At 33.2% G+C, this 26971-nt stretch overlaps 1 protein-coding gene across 1 annotated transcript in view; it reads left to right on the plus strand.

Moving 5' to 3' along the window:
- Positions 1-10283, plus strand: part of LOC145319167 (long-chain-fatty-acid--CoA ligase 1) — an 85623-nt gene extending 75340 nt beyond the window's left edge. Inside the window, exons 23-31 of the mRNA XM_080161076.1 lie at positions 458-510; positions 2246-2313; positions 3530-3601; positions 4705-4776; positions 5073-5129; positions 5457-5499; positions 5831-5868; positions 6561-6638; positions 8684-10283. Coding sequence (XP_080017202.1) covers positions 458-510; positions 2246-2313; positions 3530-3601; positions 4705-4776; positions 5073-5129; positions 5457-5499; positions 5831-5868; positions 6561-6638; positions 8684-8734 — 532 coding nt within the window. The 3' untranslated portion in view covers positions 8735-10283. The remainder of the gene's footprint in view (positions 1-457; positions 511-2245; positions 2314-3529; positions 3602-4704; positions 4777-5072; positions 5130-5456; positions 5500-5830; positions 5869-6560; positions 6639-8683) is intronic.
- Positions 10284-26971: the final 16688 nt, after the last annotated feature.

Consider the following 26971-nt stretch of genomic DNA (forward strand, 5'->3'; position numbering starts at 1 on the left):
CAATAAAACCAGAGAGAAGGGTGGGCATTGATATGTAAAAATTATATTGATCCACAAAGTTTTGACTGGTTTTGACGTTTGTTTGATTACAAACTTTAATGTTTATAATTAAATGTTGATGTTATTATAAACTATTAGTTTATAAACTTTTCCACCAATAGATTTAATCTACATAGGTGTTAATTTATTTATCACAATTGTTGAGGTTTCATACATTTTCAATTACTGTATTATTATCATCCCTGGAGATTCTTAAAAAAAATAGAACAAACTATTTATTTACACATAAACACAAATAACAAACAGAATATATGAATACCTAATCCTTTATTTGTTTGAATCAATTCCTTTATTTAGAAATGAAAACTTTGCATAGTCTACCATTTAAAAGGAAGATAAGTGCTGGTTTTGCTTGGCGTACTGGTTGATTCAATATAATAAATTTATAATTTTATAGGGAACCAGAGAGAACAAGTCTAGTTGTTGACTCAGAGGGATGGTTACATACGGGTAAAATTTTTTAATTCACAGTTATTGTTTACAAATTATATATTATCTTATCTAATTCTTTTCGACTGTTTGCATTACCTCTACCCAAAAGTATTTTCGAGTTATTCACAAGTTGGTTATATTTTGATTTTTTAAATATATTTTTTCTATAAGTTGATTTATAAATATATATTTAATGAACATAAACTTGCTTCGCTTATTACATTATACTTTGTTGTCCCAGGAATCAATATACCAAAAATCAGATCAATCAGATGATTAGTTCACATAAAAATTTGTTGTTAAAAAAGTAAAAAAATCAACATGTTTAAAATGGACGTACGGACATTTTAGTAATGATTATAGAGTTGCTACGCTTTCTAAATCGTACCTAACTACTAAAGAAATCACCATGCAAAATTTAAAATCGATAGGACAATTCTAACATGCCTAAATTAATGAAAAAAGCTATCCGTTACGGACGGACGTACGGACGGACGGACCGACCCTAATTATATAAAAGCTTCGCTTTTAAAAAAATGCACAATAAAATTAATGATATATCATATTCATAACATAAAATATGATTTTTAAGTTTTAATTATAAGTGAACTTTTCTCAGTTTAAGTCACTCTTACAGGCATGCTAAAATTCTCAAGTAAAAGAAAGAGTAAAACAGCTCCGAATATAATTAGTTTCACTATATACAAAACGCATGAATTTTATGGTTTTATAGAAAAGGCTCACGATAAATAAAATAAGAATATGGGATCAATCCCTTTTTTTTGTCGGCCAAAGTGTTCAGCATAGTGTGGCAAACCTTATTTTTCAATTTTAAAAGTGTTTTTAAAGAACTAATTGTGTTTTTAGTTTCACAATATTTAACGTCATCGCTTTATACAACTTTATTTTTATAAAAGCCAATAATAATTGAAATTATAAAATCCTTCCACTGAATAGCATGAAAGAAATTTGAAATACTCTCAAATTAAATTATTACGGAATTTTTACATTTACTTAAACTTATGTAAAAATTCAATTTGAATTATGTCATAATAATGATGATTTAGATAAATTGGATTGCTGTGAAGCTTCCAACTTATAACACATAGTCGCAGGAATCTACAGGAAACTACAATATAACATTCCTAAGTTTGCGATCGGAGCCTATGGACATACTCTTTTTACAGAAAAACTTTAAAATAAAAAAAAAAAAACATTTTCATAATAATACTTAAACTATGAAAAGAGATGATTATCTTAATAGAAATAATAATTATGCATATCTGTATAAAAATATTTCTTTTTATACTAAAATTATTCAATATTTATCGTTATCTTGCAGTATACACGGATTGCAGTACCAATAAATACAGAGTTCAACAATTCAGACAAACGGAAAATTATACTTATATAGAAGAAGCAGATAGTCTCATATTTGTACCGAATGGTTCTCCTTTACAATGAAGTTCATTGGAAGGTTTATAATTATTTTGGTTGAGAAATCACCCCTAGATTTTTTCTTTCTTTCAAAACTAAAAATGAAATAAAGGGATGCGGTGACCACTCGCTACTAATTGTACCTATAAGTCTCTTGGGCATAGTTGCTAGTAAATTAAATATAGAGTGCTTGTGAGATTTAAAAGTATAATAAAAAGGTTATTTTTTTTAGTTTCCACTCTGTCTGTTTTAGATATACAGGCAGACAGGTATCATGTCTTTTGTTTTATACTTAAAATTAAATATTTTTCTTCAGGAGATATTGGCGAGTGGTTAGCGAATGGTACATTGAAAATTATAGACAGAAAAAAACAAATTTTTAAGGTAATTTGATTTTTGACAATATTATTACTTATATATTATTGTTGTTACAGTGTGGCACAATAGCTCCAGCTAAATTATAATTTTGGCTGCGGCTGACATTGGAACGGGTAGAAGTGGTCGATTCTTTCTCGAAGCCGCCTGCGCTAATTGTTGCGGTCGAGGCTTCTGCTTTATTAAAGGTGATGAAAGCGGCTGCAGCTGCTAAAAAGACTCGTGGCTAGTGTGGTTGCGGCGGAGAATTACTAAGTATGAGTTAGGATTGTAGGGTGGCCATACAATACCAAAGTTTTTTGGTATTATAGTTAGAGGACCAAAACTTTTTAATTATGATGTAGTTTTCTATACAGTACTGAGCTGGATCTTTAAACCATATTAGTGGTGAGCCAGATCGGGGTGAGCCAACCTTCCACCAATGAGAGCACAGCATTTTATGAAATGCCGCGCTGTGATTGGCGGAAATTCGGCGCACCACGATCTGCCTCACCACTAAAATGATTTAAAGATCCAGCTCTGCATTGCTACTGGGATATATTATACTTCTGTCAAGCCCAACGGGGACTTAAGTTCGAATTTCTGCCAATAAGCTTTATTATGAACAAAGCGAAGTAGTTAAATTGAAAGTACTACAAGAATTTTCTGTTTTTTTTTATTACAAAATTATCAGAGACTTAAACTGCAAATATAAAAAATATTAATTTCATAACATAACAATATATCAATAATCAAATATTAATATATCACTAATATGATTAGCAGAAAAGTTACAAGCATTACACGGAAATCTTTTCATTATATTTAACACAAAACGAATTTAATCAACATAAATCATAAATAGATGGCATGAAGGATACGAATAATTAATCGTTATAATTAGAGGCACGATCTGTGCAATGTATCATTCATAATAATAATTCAATCATAATAAATAAACTAGTGTAGACAATCTTAAAAAGAATCAAAGGAAAGATAATTGCTTTTACTATTATTATAAAAATTAATCAAAAAGTCTCTTGGGCATATTACCTTGGAAAATCATAGAACAATATAGATATAGATAAGCAAGTCTTTTACGAACAGGGATAGAGCACTGGAATTTGAAAAGGCTATGTCTAAAGACAAAAGAAAGCATTAGCGATACAACTTCAATACGCATTATCTGTTTCTAAATTATTTAAACCCTGCACTCTAATATACTAATCTATATTGAATGTGCTAGGTATCCCAAGGCGAGTATGTGGCCCCAGAAAAATTAGAAAATATTTACACACAAAGCAATATGATCGCACAGGTTAGTACTAGTACAGTCATATGCGGCGTTAGACGTACTATATACATATATATATATTAATGGTGCTTTCACGGGTGAGCGGAAAGTGTCATGTGTGACGTCATAAGAATACGTATTAAAAGGAAGGATGAGAGGAAAAGTGGGGAAAGAAATCCCTAAAAAAGAGGTGGATAATAGACGTATTTTTATGAGGCACCACATATGACACTTTCCTCTATCCCCGCTTTCACATAAAGTGCCAGTTGAATACTGATATCCCCCTCATTTATAAAATCATTTTAAAAAAGGCGTGAATATTTTTTCCTAGAGGTGGGGGCGGGGGATATAAAGGGCCCTAACCTTGCAGGACTACTCAGTACCAAACAAAACCTAGGGTAATTACCCAACAAAAGCCATGATATCCTTAGCTATGCGTCCCATTAATTGACCGATATCAGCCTTGTAATATTTTCAACTTGATCCGATAAATGAGAACAAGGTTTGAGAAAATAAACAAACAATTTTCTCTTTGTTTCAATTTCGTAATCAGTATAGTAGCAGTAAGCCACGAGAGTGTGCTGATTTCCAAATACTATGGAAGTACAAATAATTTAATTAAAAGAGTGAATATAAGGAGAAATGTCTGTTCTTGCTGTTGTAACTGGCGATTTTTTCAATTTGATAAAGTAATGCTTTTGCAGAAGTGATACTATATAGACGTAGACAACTAGAAGAACCTGAACATGCGAAAATCAACCTATCTATATAATTGTTAATGTAGGCTGAGTAAAGGTTGAGAGAGTTTATTTTTTAAGCATAAATTGAAATATTGGTCCATACCAATTATTTTTAATAGAATAATACACGTCGCAAGTGTTGAAAATAGACTATCCACAAAAAAAAGACGCAGCTCAAAAGTAGAAATATATTTCGATAAGTTACATCTAATCCTTGTCAACCTTCTATGGTCCGTTCTGTGCAAAAGTTTGTTTGAAATAATTTTTAATAATTTAAAAAATGGGGTATAAGGATGGGTTTTGTGGTCAAGAAATAGGTTTAAGTGAAAGTACTAAGTATAAAATTATGATTCTCTTTAACTTTAAATTTATTGTTGATATGTTTAGGTATTTGTTCACGGGGATTCATTAAAATCTTGTGTAGTTGGAATAGTGGTCCCGGATATTAAAAATGTTCAGGTAACAAAGTTAGAGTTGGAACAAAAAAGCCACAGTTGAAACCGTAAGAAATATTTTTTTGGTGCCTTTATTTATTATATTTTACAACATAATATTACATTTAAAAATGTATTTGTTTAAAGAACAGTTATTTTCATTTTGAATCACCTAAGTCGGTGTATGTCTAAAAGAGCTGTGATTTAAATTTGTATTTGGATATTATTATGAAATTTATTTTACATTTTTTCTATAAGGTTGGAATATATAATGTCAAGGAGAAGATATTTTAAGGAATGAACTAACAATGAATATTAAAGGATTGGGCCGGCAGAAGGAGAATTCCAAATGAATCATTTACAGCTCTTTGTAATAACAGGAAAATAAATATAAATATTTTTTATTCATTAATAGAATGGATATTATCTTTAAATATGTTTATCATTTTTAAATGGGTATGCAAATACCACCTAGGTATTAGCAGATGCAAGCAAATTAAATAGATATACCCAATATCTATGGAGATAAGACAATAAGTTAATGTACCTTTCAATTATGATGAACAATATTGCTCCTCGGTGGCTTTTTCTCCTTATCCTAAATGTATACATATTGAAATTTTCTCTAAAAAAAATAGATAAGCTATTAATCTTCATTTTAAGACACAAACAAAAAGGCAAAATACAAATATATTATTGTTGTATAGGGAGGTTAAGAAGTTGATAATTAATGAAGTAGAAAAATTGGGTAAGTTTGAATGACAAATAGTTGATAGCGAATACGTAAACCTAAGTGCCATCAAAAATGTGATTCTGTTTATTGATTTGGCTTATTTTTAAAGTTGCATTATTTTTGCGGTATAGAATAATATCTTTCTTGGTTAGTCAGTTTGTCCGTATTACCGTTGTTGTACACTATAACTTTACTTTTGGATGATTCATATTGAAACGTTTTAGAAATCCATGCCAAAGTTTAATAGAAAAAATAGAAAGCTAAAAGTCGTTAAATCGGCTTCGACTATAAAAAGAAATAAGGCCTGTAATTAACTATGTTGGTAACCATTTTATTTTTTTTTCAGGAAGAGAATTTGATTTAAAAGATTATGAACAAGTTAAGGTAAAGTTTTACTATGATTTGATTTTTCTAGTTAATGGACCTCCCTTCCTCATTAAAATGATATATTTTACAAGGTTATTTATGTTGACAAATAGCGCTGCAAATGCAAGTGCATGACATTTTTGATAAAACATGTAAATAATAGACAGAATAATTAAATATTAAACATTTAAATTTATACAATTCCTTATCCATTGGCTTCATCTAAATATTGCCCAAGTAAGGGGTTATGTGGGGGTTGGGGGTAATACATGGACCATATATAGAAAATGGGATCTCACTAAGTTTTGAAAAGTTTCAACAGATTTTGATACTTTCAGGGTATCATCACACATTTAACAAGATAGATAGATATTGGAATTTTGATAAATAGCTGTGATACAAAGTACTAGTACCACCATGTCCCTTAGACCGTTAGACTGTATGTCAATTTGTCTGGAGCTTAAGGTCTTGCTAACTGTTATTAGGTTATGCAATTTAGTGAATATACCAATTGTTCGTGTTATAATTTTAAGCTATTTTCTGTAGGGGACGATGGACATCCACTTTCTTAATGATCGTCTTTCCAATCCCAATAAAGGATGGATTAGGTTCTTTGAAAGATATGGAAAAATTATTATTCAAGATTTGGTTTTAAACAGGTATATTATAAATGATAATTTTCCTTCTCTTATACACAAAAAAATATTAAGGATGTGTATCTGCACCCAAATTTGTTTTCCGTACAAACTGGTTTATTAAGCTCCACTGGACAACTCATGAGGGTTAAGGTAATACTTTATGGAATCACAGTTATGGAATCTCGACCACAAAGATTTTTTTTATCCAATCTTGACAAGTGAGGTATTTTTGGAAAGAGGAGTATATATAGAAAACGCCTATGTAAATTAGAAAATCCGCAGAAATTATAGTTGCAAGTTATTTGCAAAAATCTGCAATGTTAATTTGCAAAATTAATTTAATGCCTTAATTAACTTATTTAGAAAAAATCTTTTTATGAAATGTGTTTATCTATAAGTTTAGAACATACTTAAGGCAAAAAAAAATTCATTAGTGCTACTTTTTTCACCTTACATATGAAAAAGCAGTTTTTCACAATTTATGATAAAAAAGGTATAGGAACAAATAATTTTTTTAAACACAATAATTGGTATAAAATCTATTATCCTAAATGTAAAAATCAGATATAGAATCCTTTTTAGAGCAACTATAGTGCAAAAAGTAACCAAGACATTTTTGCAAAGTATGAAAATTTAAAGAAAATAGTTCTTTTTGATTTTGATATACATATCAGATAAATGTATATAAAATTAGTGATCAAAAACTATAAAACAAGTTATAACTTTTTTCAACCCTATCATTGATTAAAATGCACTTTTAGGTTTACTCATTACCAAAGTAGCACATAAAAACTCTTTTTTATTAAGTTATTAAACAAAATAAATTCAAATCAATATTCAATTCAATATTTCGTTTATTTGACGGATATAACACCGTTAACGCAAATGTATGAAATTTTTGTGTATTTCAACACCCTATAAAAAAGTTTTAAATGCTGTACATAAATCCCGTGATGAGAGATATTATTAGAATTACAAAAAATTACAAGAAAATTCGGGTTTCTCGTCAAAATGACGGACCATATTCAAACTTTGGTTTCAATGTCTACACTACATTGGCCTATTTCTTTCCATTTCACTGTGGGCTATAATTGAAGACAAAAGTAAGTGCCGAGCCCTGAGACCTATGTATGGTGAAAATAGACATAAAACCATGATGATTCTAGGTAAAACCAAAATATTTCAGCGGGGGCTTTTTGAGAAAATTAGATTTGAAAATTGCCGCATAATCATGACAAGAAAAGCAAATATTATTTATTTTAAATTTTGAACAACTTTGCTTTTATGAAGTCCTTCTTAAAACCTCTATATATATGATTTATTTTAGTCTGAATTTTCGTGACCTTTGCAAAGCAAGTGATAAAAATGGCCATTTATTAACTCCCTTCAGGAGTGGTTTTATGAAGAACTTTATAAAAGCAAAGGTGTTCAAAATTTAAAATAAATAATATTTGCTTTTCTTGTCTTGATTGTGCGGCAACTTCTAGAGGGTGAAAATTGAACTTGAAATTTTCAAATCTAATTTTCTCAAAAAGCCCCCGATGAAATATTTAGGTTTTACCTGGACTCATCATGGTTTTATGTCTATTTTCACCATACATAGGTCTCAGGGCTCGGCACTTACTTTTGTCTTGATTCAATTCTAGCCCACAGTGATTTGCATTGGTTTAATATTTATGTTATCTTATAAGTTTTCAACAATAAAGTTTTGGTAGAACGCAGCTTTATACAAATATTTATCATTTATGCTTAATTAATATTTCTGATCGTGTGTTGTATAAAAATTAGAATTATTTACCTGACTGGATCCTTCTGGTTTTAACATATGTATTATGCCAATCAAAAAATTAACAATTTTGGGGGGATTAATTGTTTTGTTAACGCCAAGTAAAACTAAATTTTTGGCATAACAAAATTTCCCTTTTTGTAGCAGAACCATGAGAATAAATTATTGAAACATTAATGTATTGTATTTGTGTGTTGTATAAAAAGAAGAGCATTATTGAAAGTAAATAAAAACACGACTCTAAATTCGCAAGATTTGCATATTTCTTTTCTTTTAAGCTTTACCACAAAAAGGAATAAATTTTATGAAAAATAAACAATCAAACCCAAATTATGTTATGACATTAATTTTCTTTAAATAACATATTCATTTGAGTTAATTATATTCTAATTTAGTATATTTATTTTAGTTGATGAAATACTTCAAGCCTCAGCTGGAGGATATGTATGCAAAGCTATAAGGAAAACTCAAATTCAAATATTGAAATAACAATATTTTAATGTGAAATAATTTTTACTTTAACCCATGTTTTTATTTGAACATCTTATGATTAGACACATTTTTCTTTTTACTAGTCTTTATAATGTAAACTTTTTTTACCCCTAAACCTCAAACTTTTGAGTCTATTGGTACACCTAACTTTTGTGGTCCAACCTTTTGTAATTGATATCTTTAAATTTAAAGATCATTGATTGTTAGTGTAAAAGAATCTTAAATTATTTGAAACACAAATATGAAATTAGTGGCTTGTGATAGGGGGGGTGGTAACAATCCTCTTAATATTGAATTTTTTACCTTCTACTCGTTTCACATCCTCTGGAGAGAACTCCCTCTGCTCGCCACTCAATCAAATGTTTGTTTTTTATCTCGTTGTTATTTTGATTTTATTTCAAGTATATTTTGAGAATATTTTACTTAATTTTAAATTTGAATATTGAATTTAGAAAACAAATTTTTAATTTAGTATAAAACTAATTTTAAAAACTTATCTTATATATAACTTAAAAAGTTTAAACTCTAAATATGATTCTTTCTGTAAAATGTCTAACTAAAATGTTAAACCATATTTGCCAATGATTTTACCTGTTATTAAAAATTGTAGAGTTTCATTTTGACTTTATTCATTGTTCCAAGTTCAGAGAAAAAATAAGTAGTGTAAAGATTTTGACCCCTGTTTGGAGCAAAGGTCTTTTGCAAAACTAAAAAAAAGTTAAAATATAGTATTAGGTCATAACAAATAACTTTTCAAAAAGTTTTCAATGGTAATATCACATGAATTTTATCTAGCAGGTACTAACTGAATATTAACACTACATCTATTTGTATTAAGTAAAATAAAATAAAAATTAAATAAAAAACAATAGAATGAGAATTTATGAATTCTTAAAGTTAAAAATCAGTAAAATAAACTATTTAAAAAGCAATATATATAATTTTGATTCAATTTTTCAACTTATTTCCTAAATTTTCTATTAAGGGATAATATTGTTATTTTTTATTATTTTTCTTTAATGATTCCTTTAACCAAAGAGTGAACAGTCTAGAATTTTTGAAGACATTAAATTTCACAAATGAAACTTACCTTTTGTCAGCTATTATTGCACACAAAATTCTGATTTTTTGGTGAGGAATCCCCTAATTTAATGATCTATTTTTTGATCAATTGGTCAGTCAGTCTGCTTGTAATGCTCTGAAGATTGTCAGGGAAAATTATCATTATACTATTGAAAATAGCAGTGTCTTAACTTTTTCACCCATAATTTAATTGTGTGATATTAATGACACTGGGAAATAATACAGAATTATAAAAAATCAAATATAGCTTAAGAACAAATGTCTATCATATTTAAAACATTTATTCAACAAAATTATACTTGTGCTTTAATCTATGAAATCTTTCCATTAATAACCCTTCCCTCTATACTTTGAATGTAAATTGTATGTCATTGTTCATATAAATGTGATACTCCTCATCAATGTATTTAATAACAATAAACTTTTTAATTAAATATATTTACATTTAAAAGTTGCACTATGCTCTATGATTAATGTATGTCCGTCCGTCCGTTTTTATGTCCTATAAAAAATATTATACTTACTATGATATAATTTTAAATTTTAAAGAAATTCCTACAAATATTCAAAGCAAGGGTGAACATTTCTTGCAAAAAAAAAGATTTACTGCAATAGTTTCTTTACATAAAATATGACCCCCATACCCCGTTAGACTTGGTTCACTGCCATTAGTAAATGCTAAATATATATAAAGCACAAGAACCAAAGAAAGAGTTGTAACCTATTTTCAGTTTTAACTAACTTAGATGACAAATTCAAGCCTCTTCAATTTCGGATCTTGTCCAATTTGTAAACTATATTAAATTAAATACTAGAATTATTATGAAATTTTCAGTATTAATAATTGGGAATAATATAACATTTAAAACCTGCTGTTTCCAAGATATGCCACAGGCAAAAAAACAACCAAAAAAGGCTAACTCTATAATGAGGGTAAAAGAATATATAATATTAAATTTGAAGCTTTTATACAAATAAAGGTCTGAATAATCTAATCGTTACCGGCGAAAACCTAATTTAAGCTTTAGTGTGCACAATTATTCACCAGAGGGATATAAGGAGACTTTAGGGGGGGGGGGGGAGCTTCTTTCTAATATAGGGACACAGCCCTTCTTTACGCTTTTGAATAAAGACCTTTTGATCTAAGAGTAAAGTAAAACCATTTTTCATTTCATTAAAAGAAAGGGCCAATGCAAAGAATGGACTTATAACTTTTTTTAGTTAAACTATATAGTGAGGTCATGATCGTTTCTTTCAAGCTATTTTCTAAAGGTTATTCTGATATAACATGAGGAATCTTACGGAATATTTACCCAAACTAACAAGATCCTATAAGAGTTTCTAATGTAAAATGTTGGTAAAAGTATAGACAAACAGTTGCTAACATTCTCAAACTAATACAGGGAAAATTATTCTTAGAAAAAAAGGTTGGAAAAAGTCAAATAAACCACGCAGATACATCCAGTAGAAAATTATCTTATGTGTATATAAATAAAAGATCAGGACAAACAGTTAAATTTAATGCAATTAACTTTCATATTTATTCATTCTAAGTTCTAATACTATTTTAATATTTGTCTCTGTTCCTTTGTATATAATATTTCTTTAAATATAAATCCTGAGAATTTGTACAACAAAGATATAACAGTATATTTTAAGGCCCCAAATAGTTTAAATTATAATGGCTTTTAGGAACCACTGATAAAGCGTAGAAGGTTTTTTTTTCATTCTAAATTTTCATTAATTGCTATTGTTAATAAGATTTTGATTTTTAACTTGTTAACCTGCTGTTATTACAAGGGTTGCTTCATTTATCAAACTTAACCTTGACGAAAATTATTATTGAAATCTTATTCTTTTTATTAGCTTGGGGAGTTTTATTTAGTTTTTAATAATTTAAGACTTTAACGTGTTTTTTTTCATAGAAGTCCTAAAGTCATTTTGTTGCCCTCAGATTCATTATTCCAAAAATCAGATGATTAGGATAATCTTATAATAAACAATGTTAAAAATTAACTTTTTTTAAAATGGACTTACGGGCTTTCTGGTAACGATTATAAAGTTGCTACGCTTCTTAATTTGTACCAAACTATTATAGGAATCATCATTGAAAGTTTGAAATAGATAGGACATGCCTAACTTACGGACGGACGTACGGACGGATGGACTGAGATGTTTGACCCGACATTACAGTGTCATGGACATCCTCGCTGTAAAGACAGAATCTACTATGTCAAACTTGAACACTTCGGTGGAATTGATTGAACACGACTACAATGTAATATGTGTCACTTGAAGTTATTCAATGCAATGTCAAATATCACATTCCTTATCAGCAAACAAGAAAAGGTACATAGTTTTTAGTTTTTATTTATTGTTGCAATGATATACTGAGGCGGAAATGCTAATATCTTTAACCTCTACAGAACAGTTTTTAGAATCTATTTCTTATTTGAAACGAAATAAACTTTGTGGGGGTGATAGTGATACTCCCCTCCCACACACTCTCTCTTTAGACTACAAATATGAAATAAGGCATTTGCTGAACTTTCATATCAAACATTTATCTCTGCAAATCTGTGATTCTTCTCTACCATTGTACCTTTACTTCCGCACTAAAACTATTTAGAACCTCCTAATCAGAATTGTCAGGTATCTGTACTCGAATGATACATGTAGAAAACTTTAAGAATAATAATAGCTTGTGTGTAAAAATTGAGAGGTAATATAATTCAGGACTCGGCAGCTGAGCATCAGCCACCTGTAAACCTTAGGGAAATCAACCTTTTAATATAATTAAAAATACGCTGGATGTATAACCTGACCCAAACAGAGCACTCCATATTTTATATATTTTTTTCATGGTATACCAACAGTTTTAAATTTTAGGCGTTGTTGCGGCTGACACGCGTCTGCCGAGCCCTAATATAAATCTAAGCTTTTTGTATTTATGAGGAATCTATTGCACACCATTTTGCTCTACTCATCCAGTCTTACAGGATTGAACTATGGAGATTTAATTTATCTTCACTTATTAAAAAGCAGAGCACATTAAGCTTCCCAACTGTCTTGTCAGGGAAGCTTAATGTGTTCCTCAAGCGGTGAGATGTATTATATGTGGCTAAGATAAAGCTTTATGAAAAAAATAAAGTAATTCTTCTAGTATTCTTCAGTGTTGGTGATTTAACCCGAAAAACTTCAGGTACTTTAAAACCCCACTTGGATGATTTTATGCCCAATTAAGTAAGTTTTTATTAACGGCATTTAAGCCTAGTGTCGGAACGAAGCCCCGATAGGCTCTGTGACGACATATGTTTCGAACGACCTAACCTATTGTTAAGAACAAAACAATACTGGATCCATAAAGTTAAACTTTAATAGTTGAAAGCATAAAACTTTTTAATCCTCAGCTGGATAAAAAAATTGAATTATTTCTGCTAAGTATTAAAAATTCTTTATAATTAAAATAAATATAGCTTGTTTGTTTTCCGTCACTTAGAAAATATTAACAATAGTTGTCCACAGTTCAAAAATCAAATAATAAGTGATGCGTTTGAATTTTCAATTTACAGTTTAGAACAATAGAACAAAGAAAAAAGGGAAGGGATCAAAAATCCGCGCATGAACACTAGTGTGGCACAAATGAAGGTCTAAATCGCTTTTCAATGTGCGGAATGTAAAAATAGGTTATGTATTGTTTGTAGATTTTAGCCCTATAATTGATTTTAAGAAAAAATCTATCGCTATCTCGCTAAATGCATATTTATTTTCACCTTTTCTTCGCCGAATTATGAAAGCATTACACCAGATATAAAGCAAAACATCAAATTTTCTGTCTGTTTGTTTACAAACATTAAAATAAAATATTAAAATCACCAGGAATAAACATATGAAGAAAGAAAGTATAAAAATTTATTTATGTACAATTACAATAATTTGGGAAAGCTAATTCATACTGCAAAATCATTGAAGAAAAATAATCAAAGATAAGCCTTACTCTTTAATTCTGATTTAATAAAAAACAATCAAATTATTAACAATCTACTGTTTTAGTTCAATTTCTTACACAAATTATCAATTTAACTAAAACAATGTTTTTAGACGTTTTTCGGAATTATTTGGCAGGAATGGCGGTTCTGCCTACATTTTATAAGGGGGGGGGGGGAAGTTCTGACACATTTGCGTAAACCTGGTGTATAGGCTTTATCTTTGGACTTAGAGGATAGGTTATTAGGGATAAAATCATTCTTATATGATGAATTTCCCCCAGATTTAAGATTTTTTGGATAGGCCTCCAGGTTCCGGAGCTCCAGGCCTCCAGGTGGTCTCTGTAAAGGTAAAAATTAAAAATAAGATTTTTTTTTGAAGAGTTAGAGGTTAACTTATAAAACAAAATATGCTTCTTTTTGATTGTTATTCACATATTTGAAGAAAAAACATACATATTTTGTCTCATAAGCTGACATCTAACTCTTTAAAAAAAAAATTTTTTTTCATTTTTACCTGTACAGAGACCACCTGGAGGCCTGGAGCTCCGGAACCTGGAGGCCTATCCAAAAAATCTTAAATCTGGGGGAAATTCATCATATAAGAATGATTTTATCCCTAATAACCTATCCTCTAAGTCCAAAGATAAAGCCTATACACCAGGTTTACGCAAATGTGTCAGAACTTCCCCCCCCCCCTTATAAAATGTAGGCAGAACCGCCATTCCTGCCAAATAATTCCGAAAAACATCTAAAAACATTGTTTTAGTTAAATTGATAATTTGTGTAAGAAATTGAACTAAAACAGTAGATTGTTAATAATTTGATTGTTTTTTATTAAATCAGAATTAAAGAGTAAGGCTTATCTTTGATTATTTTTCTTCAATGATTTTGCAGTATGAATTAGCTTTCCCAAATTATTGTAATTGTACATAAATAAATTTTTATACTTTCTTTCTTCATATGTTTATTCCTGGTGATTTTAATATTTTATTTTAATGTTTGTAAACAAACAGACAGAAAATTTGATGTTTTGCTTTATATCTGGTGTAATGCTTTCATAATTCGGCGAAGAAAAGGTGAAAATAAATATGCATTTAGCGAGATAGCGATAGATTTTTTCTTAAAATCAATTATAGGGCTAAAATCTACAAACAATACATAACCTATTTTTACATTCCGCACATTGAAAAGCGATTTAGACCTTCATTTGTGCCACACTAGTGTTCATGCGCGGATTTTTGATCCCTTCCCTTTTTTCTTTGTTCTATTGTTCTAAACTGTAAATTGAAAATTCAAACGCATCACTTATTATTTGATTTTTGAACTGTGGACAACTATTGTTAATATTTTCTAAGTGACGGAAAACAAACAAGCTATATTTATTTTAATTATAAAGAATTTTTAATACTTAGCAGAAATAATTCAATTTTTTTATCCAGCTGAGGATTAAAAAGTTTTATGCTTTCAACTATTAAAGTTTAACTTTATGGATCCAGTATTGTTTTGTTCTTAACAATAGGTTAGGTCGTTCGAAACATATGTCGTCACAGAGCCTATCGGGGCTTCGTTCCGACACTAGGCTTAAATGCCGTTAATAAAAACTTACTTAATTGGGCATAAAATCATCCAAGTGGGGTTTTAAAGTACCTGAAGTTTTTCGGGTTAAATCACCAACACTGAAGAATACTAGAAGAATTACTTTATTTTTTTCATAAAGCTTTATCTTAGCCACATATAATACATCTCACCGCTTGAGGAACACATTAAGCTTCCCTGACAAGACAGTTGGGAAGCTTAATGTGCTCTGCTTTTTAATAAGTGAAGATAAATTAAATCTCCATAGTTCAATCCTGTAAGACTGGATGAGTAGAGCAAAATGGTGTGCAATAGATTCCTCATAAATACAAAAAGCTTAGATTTATATTAGGGCTCGGCAGACGCGTGTCAGCCGCGACAACGCCTAAAATTTAAAACTGTTGGTATACCATGAAAAAAATATATAAAATATGGAGTGCTCTGTTTGGGTCAGGTTATACATCCAGCGTATTTTTAATTATATTAAAAGGTTGATTTCCCTAAGGTTTACAGGTGGCTGATGCTCAGCTGCCGAGTCCTGAATTATATTACCTCTCAATTTTTACACACAAGCTATTATTATTCTTAAAGTTTTCTACATGTATCATTCGAGTACAGATACCTGACAATTCTGATTAGGAGGTTCTAAATAGTTTTAGTGCGGAAGTAAAGGTACAATGGTAGAGAAGAATCACAGATTTGCAGAGATAAATGTTTGATATGAAAGTTCAGCAAATGCCTTATTTCATATTTGTAGTCTAAAGAGAGAGTGTGTGGGAGGGGAGTATCACTATCACCCCCACAAAGTTTATTTCGTTTCAAATAAGAAATAGATTCTAAAAACTGTTCTGTAGAGGTTAAAGATATTAGCATTTCCGCCTCAGTATATCATTGCAACAATAAATAAAAACTAAAAACTATGTACCTTTTCTTGTTTGCTGATAAGGAATGTGATATTTGACATTGCATTGAATAACTTCAAGTGACACATATTACATTGTAGTCGTGTTCAATCAATTCCACCGAAGTGTTCAAGTTTGACATAGTAGATTCTGTCTTTACAGCGAGGATGTCCATGACACTGTAATGTCGGGTCAAACATCTCAGTCCATCCGTCCGTACGTCCGTCCGTAAGTTAGGCATGTCCTATCTATTTCAAACTTTCAATGATGATTCCTATAATAGTTTGGCATAACAAAATTTCCCTTTTTGTAGCAGAACCATGAGAATAAATTATTGAAACATTAATGTATTGTATTTGTGTGTTGTATAAAAAGAAGAGCATTATTGAAAGTAAATAAAAACACGACTCTAAATTCGCAAGATTTGCATATTTCTTTTCTTTTAAGCTTTACCACAAAAAGGAATAAATTTTATGAAAAATAAACAATCAAAGCATTACACCAGATATAAAGCAAAACATCAAATTTTCTGTCTGTTTGTTTACAAACATTAAAATAAAATATTAAAATCACCAGGAATAAACATATGAAGAAAGAAAGTATAAAAATTTATTTATGTACAATTACAATAATTTGGGAAAGCTAATTCATACTGCAAAATCATTGAAGAAAAATAATCAAAGATAAGCCTTACTCTTTAATTCTGATTTAATAAAAAACAATCAAATTATTAACAATCTACTGTTTTAGTTCAATTTCTTACACAAATTATCAATTTAACTAAAACAATGTTTTTAGACGTTTTTCGGAATTATTTGGCAGGAATGGCGGTTCTGCCTACATTTTATAAGGGGGGGGGGGGAAGTTCTGACACATTTGCGTAAACCTGGTGTATAGGCTTTATCTTTGGACTTAGAGGATAGGTTATTAGGGATAAAATCATTCTTATATGATGAATTTCCCCCAGATTTAAGATTTTTTGGATAGGCCTCCAGGTTCCGGAGCTCCAGGCCTCCAGGTGGTCTCTGTACAGGTAAAAATGAAAAAAATTTTTTTTTTTAAGAGTTAGATGTCAGCTTATGAGACAAAATATGTATGTTTTTTCTTCAAATATGTGAATAACAATCAAAAAGAAGCATATTTTGTTTTATAAGTTAACCTCTAACTCTTCAAAAAAAATCTTATTTTTAATTTTTACCTTTACAGAGACCACCTGGAGGCCTGGAGCTCCGGAACCTGGAGGCCTATCCAAAAAATCTTAAATCTGGGGGAAATTCATCATATAAGAATGATTTTATCCCTAATAACCTATCCTCTCAGTCCAAAGATAAAGCCTATACACCAGGTTTACGCAAATGTGTCAGAACTCCCCCCCCCCCCTTACTTCATATTTGTTACACTATTTTAGGTTGGCAGTTCTTTAATTATTTCTTGTTAAAATCATGAAAATATGAAGTTTCTCTCATCTATTTTTTCTTCCCCCCTTCCCTTTTTTTTCTTTCCTCCTTCCCTTTTTCGGGAAAGAAAAATATGACGACACTGGAGTCGCACTTTTCAAAAGTGATACAAATTCGGAACAAAATGGGCTTCGTCATTTAATTCTTTTATGAATTTTCTTTATGTCACCAAAGTTTCAATTCAAATTAAGTAATTTAAAGACTGAGCTTGAAGTTATTTTATTAATATAAAAGTGGAGTTGCTTACAAGAAAGTTTGTTACTAATATTTATCATGTATATTTTAAAAAATAACTAATTGATATTGTTAAAAAATATATACCAAACTCTTTGAACCAACAAATACAAACTTCAATACCAATTTTAATTACTGTCCAATGTCCCCTTCCTCCCTGAATATATGAGATACACCTGTATCTGTATCTTATCTGTGCCTGAGTAAAATAACTTTAATTGCAGATAGCTCCCAAACGGCTGGCATAACATATAGTGGCACAAATCATTAGAACCATTTACAGAAAATGGAAACGAAATACACAACAAACAAAAACGCGCGTTTTTTTTGTTTGCTTTGCTATTCCTGTGAATTTTTAGTGTTTAACTATTTTTTTTTTTATCAGATTTTTCCATTCCAGATTTATATGTGTGGTGACAGCCGTTTGGAAAAATAACTGCATTTAAAGTTATTTAGTCAGAATAGTGACCTTGAAACGAACCTAGTAAAAGTGTCTGACTCTGATTATGACGTAAAAAAATTAGCCAATGAGAGGCCAGTATACACTGTAATTGACCAATGGTAAAATTTATAGTGGCCTCTCATTGGTTAATTTTTTGACGTCATAATCTGAGTCAGCCACTTTTCCTAGGTTCCTTGAAACTTGGTGTTGGTCTATTAATTTTTCCAAAATCATATGTTAATGAAAAACTGGTTTTAATGCATAGTTTGTTATGTTGAAAATTATTTTTTTTTACATTCACGTATCATTATAAATAAATTACAAGATATTGCCCTGTTTTACACTAATTATCCAAAATATATCATTAGATAATAAAATACGTACCAAGGGCGCTTCAACTGTAATTTATCTGCCATTGTAATATCCCGGTTTGCCCTCATTGATTGATGTTAGAAACTGGTAAAATATGTTTCCACTACATTTAATTCTCACAAACAGTGGCACATTTCTTTGGTCACACAATAATATAGTTCCACAATACTTCCCGCCAGGTTCCGGGGGCCTGGCTCATATATAAACATAAATGAGGGGATAACTAACGTTTTGAACCAAATTAAATGTTAACTGCAGCATTGGCGTACCTTTTTTTTGATGTTGCGCAGTTTAAGGGTTCGAGTCTATCACAGGCGTTGAAAATGGTTTCTAATACTTTTTTGAACGAAGAGTGTCAAAATGTTAGCGGTAAAACTTTGGCTCATAAACTGGCGTAACTCAGTAACATTAACAGCTTAGACAAAGGTCGTAATTGATTGTACACTTTACCTACTACCCTTCGATTCTTGAGCAGACACTGCTGTTCATATTTATTTTTGTCTATTGGACATGCTTAGGTATTATTTTCGACACCTGCGAGGTAATTCAAAAGGTTTAAATGTTTGGTGATGGGGAGTTATATGGGTAAGGTGAAGGTAAGATATTGGATTATCCTAAAAAGTTATTTAACAAGGATGGCAACATTCATAAGTAGCGAAGCTCTAAAATTATGAATGGATATCATGAAAAATTGCTATAAAGCAGTGTCATACAATAAACATCAATCTTGGTAAATAGAGAAATCATCAAACCTTTAAAATCACACAACCTTATAATCATGAAAACTTAAATATCTAGGAATCGATCTAGCACTGCAATCAATAGACAAATCTTAATGAAACCTAATGGGATTATGTAGAACATTAGCTTATTCAATCCTTGATGATTTCAGCCGTCAATCCTGAATAGGAACCGAGAACTATGAAAAATCTAGGAATCGATCTAGCACTCCAATTAATAGAAAAACCTTAATAAAACTTAGGGAAAATATGTAGAATATATAATTATTCCCTGAAAATTTCAGCCCTGTATCTTGAAAAGGAGTTGAGAAAATCATGAAAACTTGAAAATCTAGGACCCCAAATAACAGACAGATGGACAAAACAATGTATAGATTAGATGGGCATATGTCATGAGAATATTCACTAAAAATTTCAGCTGTCTATCTTCATTATGAGCAGAGTAAATTACGTTTTCCCCAAAACGTTTCAGACATACATACATACAGACGGACATTTCAAATTATAGAGTAGCTTCACTGCTAAAAATCAGGGATATATGTAGAAGAAAAAGAAATTTTTGGTCATGGAAAGAAAACAAAGTTATTCCTAATTAGGACAGAAGTCACTGGAAATTGATCTAAGGAAGGCTACTTAAGATTTCCAAGAATTTGCTATGTTTTGTAAGAATTTGCTATGTTTAGCAAGAATTTGCTATGTTTTGTAAGAATTTGCTATGTTTTGCAAGAATTAGCTTTGTGAAGGACAGAAAAGCTAGGTTTTCTAAGAATTTGCTATGTTTTGCAAGAATTTGCTATGTTTTGCAAGAATTTGCTATATTTTGCAAGAATTTGCTATGTTTTGCAAGAATTTGCTATGTTTTGCAAGAATTTGCTATGTTTTGTAAAAATTTGCTATGTTTTGTAAAAATTTGCTATGTTTTGTAAGAATTTGCTATGTTTTGCAAGAATTAGCTATGTGAAGGACAGAAAAGCTAAGTTTTCCAAGAATTTGCTATGTTTTGCAAGAATCTGCTATGTGAAGGACAGAAAAGCTAAGTTTTCCAAGAATTTGCTATGTTTTTTAAGAATTTGCTATGTTTTGCAAGAATTTGCTATGTGAAGGACAGAAAAGCTAAGTTTTCCAAGAATTTGCTATTTTTTGCAAGAATTTGCTATGTTTTGCAAGAATTTGCTATGTTTTGCAAGAATTTGCTATGTTTTGTAAGAATTTGCTATGTGAAGGACAGAAAAGCTAGGTTTTCTAAGAATTTGCTATGTTTTGTAAGAATTTGCTATGTTTTGCAAGAATTTGCTATGTTTTGTAAGAATTTGCAATGTTTTGCAAGAATTTGCTATTTTTTGTAAGAATTTGCTATTTTTTGCAATAATTTGCTATGTTTTGTAAGAATTTGCTATATTTTGCAAGAATTTGCTATGTTTTGTAAGAATTTGCTATGTTTTGCAAGAATTAGCTATGTGAAGGACAGAAAAGCTAAGTTTTCCAAGAATTTGCTATGTTTTGCAAGAATTTGCTATGTTTACAAGAATTTGCTATGTTTTGCAAGAATTTGCTATGTTTCGTAAGAATTTGCTATGTTTTGCAAGAATTTGCTATGTTTTGTAAGAATTTGCTATGTTTTGCAAGAATTAGCTATGTGAAGGACAGAAAAGCTAAGTTTTCCAATATTTTGCTATGTGATGGACCAAAAACCAATTTTATGCAAGATTTTGCTATGTGAAGGATCAAAAAGCTAGGTTTTGTGAGGTGAAGGGAGGCTACTTATATCCTCAATCTTGCAAAATCTTTGTTAAGAGAGGCATCTAACAAATTCTCACTTAAGGAAGGCTACTTATGTCCTTCCTAGGAAGGTGACTTCTGTCCTAATTTAGGAATGACTTTGTTTTCTTTTCATGATCCGAAATTTTTAACTAATTTTCAATAATGACATAATAATAATGCTTTGTTGATTTGATTACAGCACAATAATGGATTAATTAGACTTTGAAAGTAATCCCCTTTTTACTTAATCTCGTTTAAGATAGGACAAAGCTGTTTCTGTCTGACTGTCTGTAATATTGCTCTTTATTAGGTATTCCTTTTTGGAACCTAGTAAAAGTGTCTGACTCTGATTATGACGAAAAAAAAATTAGCCAATGAGAGGCCAGTATACACTGTAATTGACCAATGGTAAAATTTATAGTGGCCTCTCATTGGCTATTTTTTTTATGTCATAATCAGAGTCAGACACTTTTACTAGGTTCCTCGTTCTCTACCTTACTCTCCCATTCCCTCACTCTTTCTCTCTCTCCCTCCTTCTCTCTTACTCTCCCCTTGTCTCTTTCTTCCTTTTATATACGCCTAATTATAGGCGTTATCGTCTTTTTTTTCTGCACTTCTTTTCTCCCTGGTTTTATATTACCCCGAACGCCTGTTTGTAAGAGATAAAACTATTCTTCAATCATAAGACACAAATTTAACATTGACAATACTGATTTCACATCACTTGCGCATATGTCGTATCTGCAAAGTAATTCATATTAATAAAAATACCTAAAAGCAAATGAATTAGTAGGGGTATATGATGATTAGAGTAGACTTTATGGATAGGTGCGAGATTGTGTTATATTTATTTTCTAGTATTTAGCGGAAATGATGGCTGATAAAACTTAAATCATTTTCCAAATATAATTCTTTCAACATAAAATATTTTAGATGAGGAGAAATATAAATTTCAGATGAAATTCAATTAATATCGCAACTACTTAAAAACTAGAATTATCTATCCGTCTGAATGTTCGACTAACAGACCAACCGAAACCACAATTTCGTCGATATTGAGTTAATCAGTGTAAACACTAATAGTACATATAATTATCTCTTATATTGTATTTTAAAGTTTTAAGGTATGTTTTTTAACCTATTTTTAAAAAAATACACTATTCAAGACATAAAGATATATTTCGATTTTAGCAATCATTTTCAATTAAAAAATATAGGTATGAGACATTAGATAACAGCAAATATGATTAAAGATATTAAACATACATTTATATTGAAACATGTCACAAATTATTTTGAAACTTATCATCGGATAATACAAATGACAAATGGAAAAGTTTGAAAAAAAGGATTAAAACATTATTTTTTTTGAGGAGGAGTAGGAAATAATTTTTGGCCCTTTAATTGTAACAGCAGGATGTGTGCGTGTGTGTGTGTGTGTTCTGCAAATATTTCTTAATAATTGTCACCAACAGAAGAAACAAGATAAATTACATGTTGCACCCGATTACAATCAGACAGGGACGGATATTCTGGAGAAAGAGTTAAATAAATAGGTAAGGACTTTAGTAGCAACTTAATTATCATAAACATTGTAGCATCGCTTTTAACATTGCATGTAGAAACATAATAATCTTAAATATCTGATCAGAACTAATAACATAAATTGAGGGGCTATGGAAAAGGTTTCAGCTTTTTAAATTGGTTGAAGTATTTGTTTCAATCAACTTACTTTATTTCTTCCTTCGAATATCAGCTTTGTAGCATTCCGAAACCAAGTTTTCCCGACTCCAACAAACAAAATGTTTACATTTTATCAATTCAATTTAAATGTGGTGGAGAATGTGGTAGAAAAAATTATATATATCAAAATTTTTAATAGATTTAAATGTTATCTATTATAAATTTCCATTCTTGATTTATTTATATAGGGAAGATTAATACAAAATTTAGATATATTTTTACTTTTTCTCAGACAAGTTCGAATATACTGAAAAAATAAATTATTTAAAGTGCGTGAACAGTAAATTCAGATTAGGTTAGTTTATATTGGGTACTGGATAGCCCCTGTAGGGTTAGTAGGGCACCCCGAAGAGATTAGCATGGAGATAAGATAATCTTAAGGTAGGTAGAGTGTTAACCCTTACAGATCGGGCCTCCCCTCTATCTCGGCTCCTGTTTCAGATAGGGATAGATTTTTCTGGTGGTCCATGTGCATTTTTAGATAAAATTACTTTTTCTAGTCATGGCTGTAGAGCGGCCAATTTTGGAGCTAAGCATAGACGTCTAGGGGGGGGGGGGTAATGGGGTGATTACCCCCCCCCCCACCCAAATAAAAAAGCTTGAACGCCCCTGGAGCTAAGATTACCCAATTTTAGGTGGAGCTTTTATTTTTCATAACAAAAAAATCTATTTCTAGTCATATTCGTCAGACCGATCTTTAGAAAATCGGTCAAAAATCGGCCAAGGAGCGGTCAAACGGCCATGACCTTCCTAATCACGGAAGTTCCTTATTGCTCAATGATTCGCCAAAAAAAATTAGGTCTCTAGCTGTAATAGTAGCTACTATATTCATGATATAAGTCTATAGGAAAAGCCGGACAAAAATCGGTCATAAAATCGGCTAGGGAGCGGTCAAACGGTGATAACACTACTTTTCTCGGATGTTTATTGATATCTAAGTGTGGTATCCGCCGAGGATAAATGGCAGACACCAGAGTTCAATTAGACTACGGCAGTGTGAACAGACGTGGACACCTTACTATAGAGAAGCTACGCTTCTCTAACAATCACTAAATAACAAACAACATCTATTTCAGTTGTCCCTTTATTGAAGGTCTAAGGATTACTAAAGATATATACAACAAACAATAGCTACACAGATAGGAATAAATAATCATAACATAAAAGCATTATAATACACATACAATAGTCAGTTTGGGCAATAATGATCCCCCATTCCTGGAAAGGGTGGGGGGAATTAACAATGCAGCTTAACCATAATAAAGCTTGTCAGATTCAATCATTAATTTTAGGCATAGGGAGGGGGTCGGCAGACCCCTTCCCCAGGACTCGGGGGAGGGCCTGTGGCCCTTCCCCGAACCCCGGTCAGGGGTGCCATAGGCATGGCTCACGGTTGCCGAATACCACAACTCTCCCCTCGGAAGGCTGGGAGAGGGTTTCCCTACCAGACTTCCGACAGTGGTTGAGGCCTTCGGCCCGCTCCTTAGGGCTAAGATATATACAAATGATAATGATTCAATGGAATCCTAGTGGTGAGTTTTTCAGGGCTGATGGGCTCCCAACGTGGGATAGAAGGCAGAGGCTGGCTTTGGTTGGACACGTAGCTCGGCGCCGGCAGGTGTCAGGTTGGCGTGGGGCACAGCCACTGCGGGGCCGGTCAGCAGCGGGGCATTCTGGTTGTTGTTGGCAGCGGCTGGGGCACTGGCTGCCAAGTTGACCGTCTGAGCGGCAGCCTGGCCTCCCGAGGGGCCGCGGGGTCTTCCAGAGGGCGGTCCAGGCCTGCCTGGGCGGTCATGCCCGCTATCGGTCGATTGCATGGACACCATTTCCTCGGCGGCTTCCCGGCCAATGGGAATGGCATCCCAGTCTACTGAAAAGTCCCGGGACTTGGCATGGGTGAGCTGGGCTCTGGCCAAGGCCTTCCTGTACAAGGTTGGATGGTACAGGAACACTTGTGACATCGCATTCATGGCGGCCCGTACACCTCCTTGTGCGGCTGCCAGGGAAATAATGGTCAGATCCCCCAGCAGTTTGAGGATCAACAACAGTAAGCACAGTATGGCTGCGCCATCTCCCCACTCGTGAATAGCTTGTCTGAATCCAGCCCAGACATCCAGGGCGGCCTCTCCTTCCTCTGCCAGTCGGTCGATATTGTAGGACACGATCCCATGGTCTCCAGTGGCCGAACAGCTACCCTGCTGAACGCACGAGCCATAGGACAGGCCGGTCAGCATGGCGCTTTTATACGCTGGGAATGCTAGCAGCTGCTGCCAGTCGTTCAACTCAGCCTGTGAATACAAGCCTCCTGAACTAAAGTCATCCAAGGGTTCTGTCAGCAGCTGCTTGGGCGTATCCAGCGGGGGTGGCCTCTTCTTAGGTGCAAGGGTTAGTTCTATCCAGCCTTCCTCCGCGTGCACAGTCAGGGGGTAGGTGGAGGAGCAGGGAATCTTGGTGGCGTGGCCGCTATACACCCGTGTCGCGGCGTCTACAAATCCTGTGGGTTCCACTGGTACTTTGTCCCAACATTCCTTGCTTTCACGGACAACGTATTTGTTGCGTTGGGAGGTAAGCTGGAGCAGGACATCTCCCCTCAGTACAGAGAACGTGCTCCCCTGGACAACACCGGGTGGGCCGGGTCTAGTTGTTGGAGCTTCCAGCAGTTGGCCGCTACTTCTTCTGCCGCTGTGCTTTTCATGCGTGTCTCCAGGGTGAATCCAATGTAACCTGCATGTATCTGGGCCTGCAGGGGGACATCCACATCCCTGGCCGATACTCTGGGCAGCGCTGCCGCGGCCGGGTCAGCTGCCACGAACAATGCTGGGTGGTTGGTGGCATGGGCCTCAAAGTCGCAGTTCACTATTGAGGTGGGGTTGGTCATGTTGATGAAAAACTGGGCTTGATGGTCAACCAGGAACGCATCCATCACTAGGCTAGGCTGGAGGCTGCGGATCAGCCTCAAGGGGCAATCTCTCCCCAGGTGGTCCCACACGTAGGTTGCTTCCCCAGTGATGCAAGACAGCTCAGAATGGGGACATTCTAAGGCCAGGTGGTCAGATTGGGACTCCACCCGTCCATCCTCTACTACGTAGGTCTCTTCCTTGACCAGCAGCCGTCGTTCCTGGAGCACTAATTCATTGCGGTACAGCTGGCCCTCGAAGTGGACGTCCTCCCCTTCACAACCCACCCCCTCGGGGCTGTTGACAAGGGCGCCCACCATATCGAGGGTGAAGAACAGGGGATGGTTCAGCTGGAACGTCAGTGGCTGGGTCTTGCCTGGCAGCGTGTAGACTCGGTTCCTGGCCAGGTCTGCACGTTTCTGGATCGATCTTGGTTGGCCTCATGAGGGTGGGGACCGAGGTCACCTTGAGGTGACCCCATACCCCACACCTGAATGTCCACTGGGACACAGTGAGCTGACAACTGTATCCTATTGTTTCCCTAATCTTGACTTGCTGCAGGACGTGTACTTCATGGCCCAGGGGCACCTCCTGGTGTAGCGGTTCCGTGCTACACATCTTTTCTTTATTGTAGGCTGTGACATGGGTGGGGTTGGCGCAGTCCCACCCCACCAGGACGTAGCTGGTTGTAGGCCACACGGCTGCCAGCAGTAGTCCCCACAGGACCATCCACCAGTGTGAGAAGCTACCAGACAGCCATCTACCTCGCGCACGCGGCTGGGGATCTTCGGCTCGGGTCACGGCTGCTTCTCGGGGCTGGACACGGCTGGGCTGCTCCTGGCTAGATACAAATTTCCATTGAGCGTTATCTTTGTGTGGCCGGGGCACCCCGATACCCTCCCCAATGACAGACTGGCAGGCGACTGGCGCTTGCCTGGGTGTCGGCTCCCCTAGCCCCAAGGGGTCCCTTCCCTTGTCCATGGCATGCCCAGTGGCATGGGGCTGAAGTG

The sequence above is a fragment of the Acartia tonsa genome, chromosome 5 (assembly GCF_053477335.1).
Source record: "Acartia tonsa isolate MP-2025a chromosome 5, ASM5347733v1, whole genome shotgun sequence".
NCBI lineage: Eukaryota > Metazoa > Arthropoda > Copepoda > Calanoida > Acartiidae > Acartia > Acartia tonsa.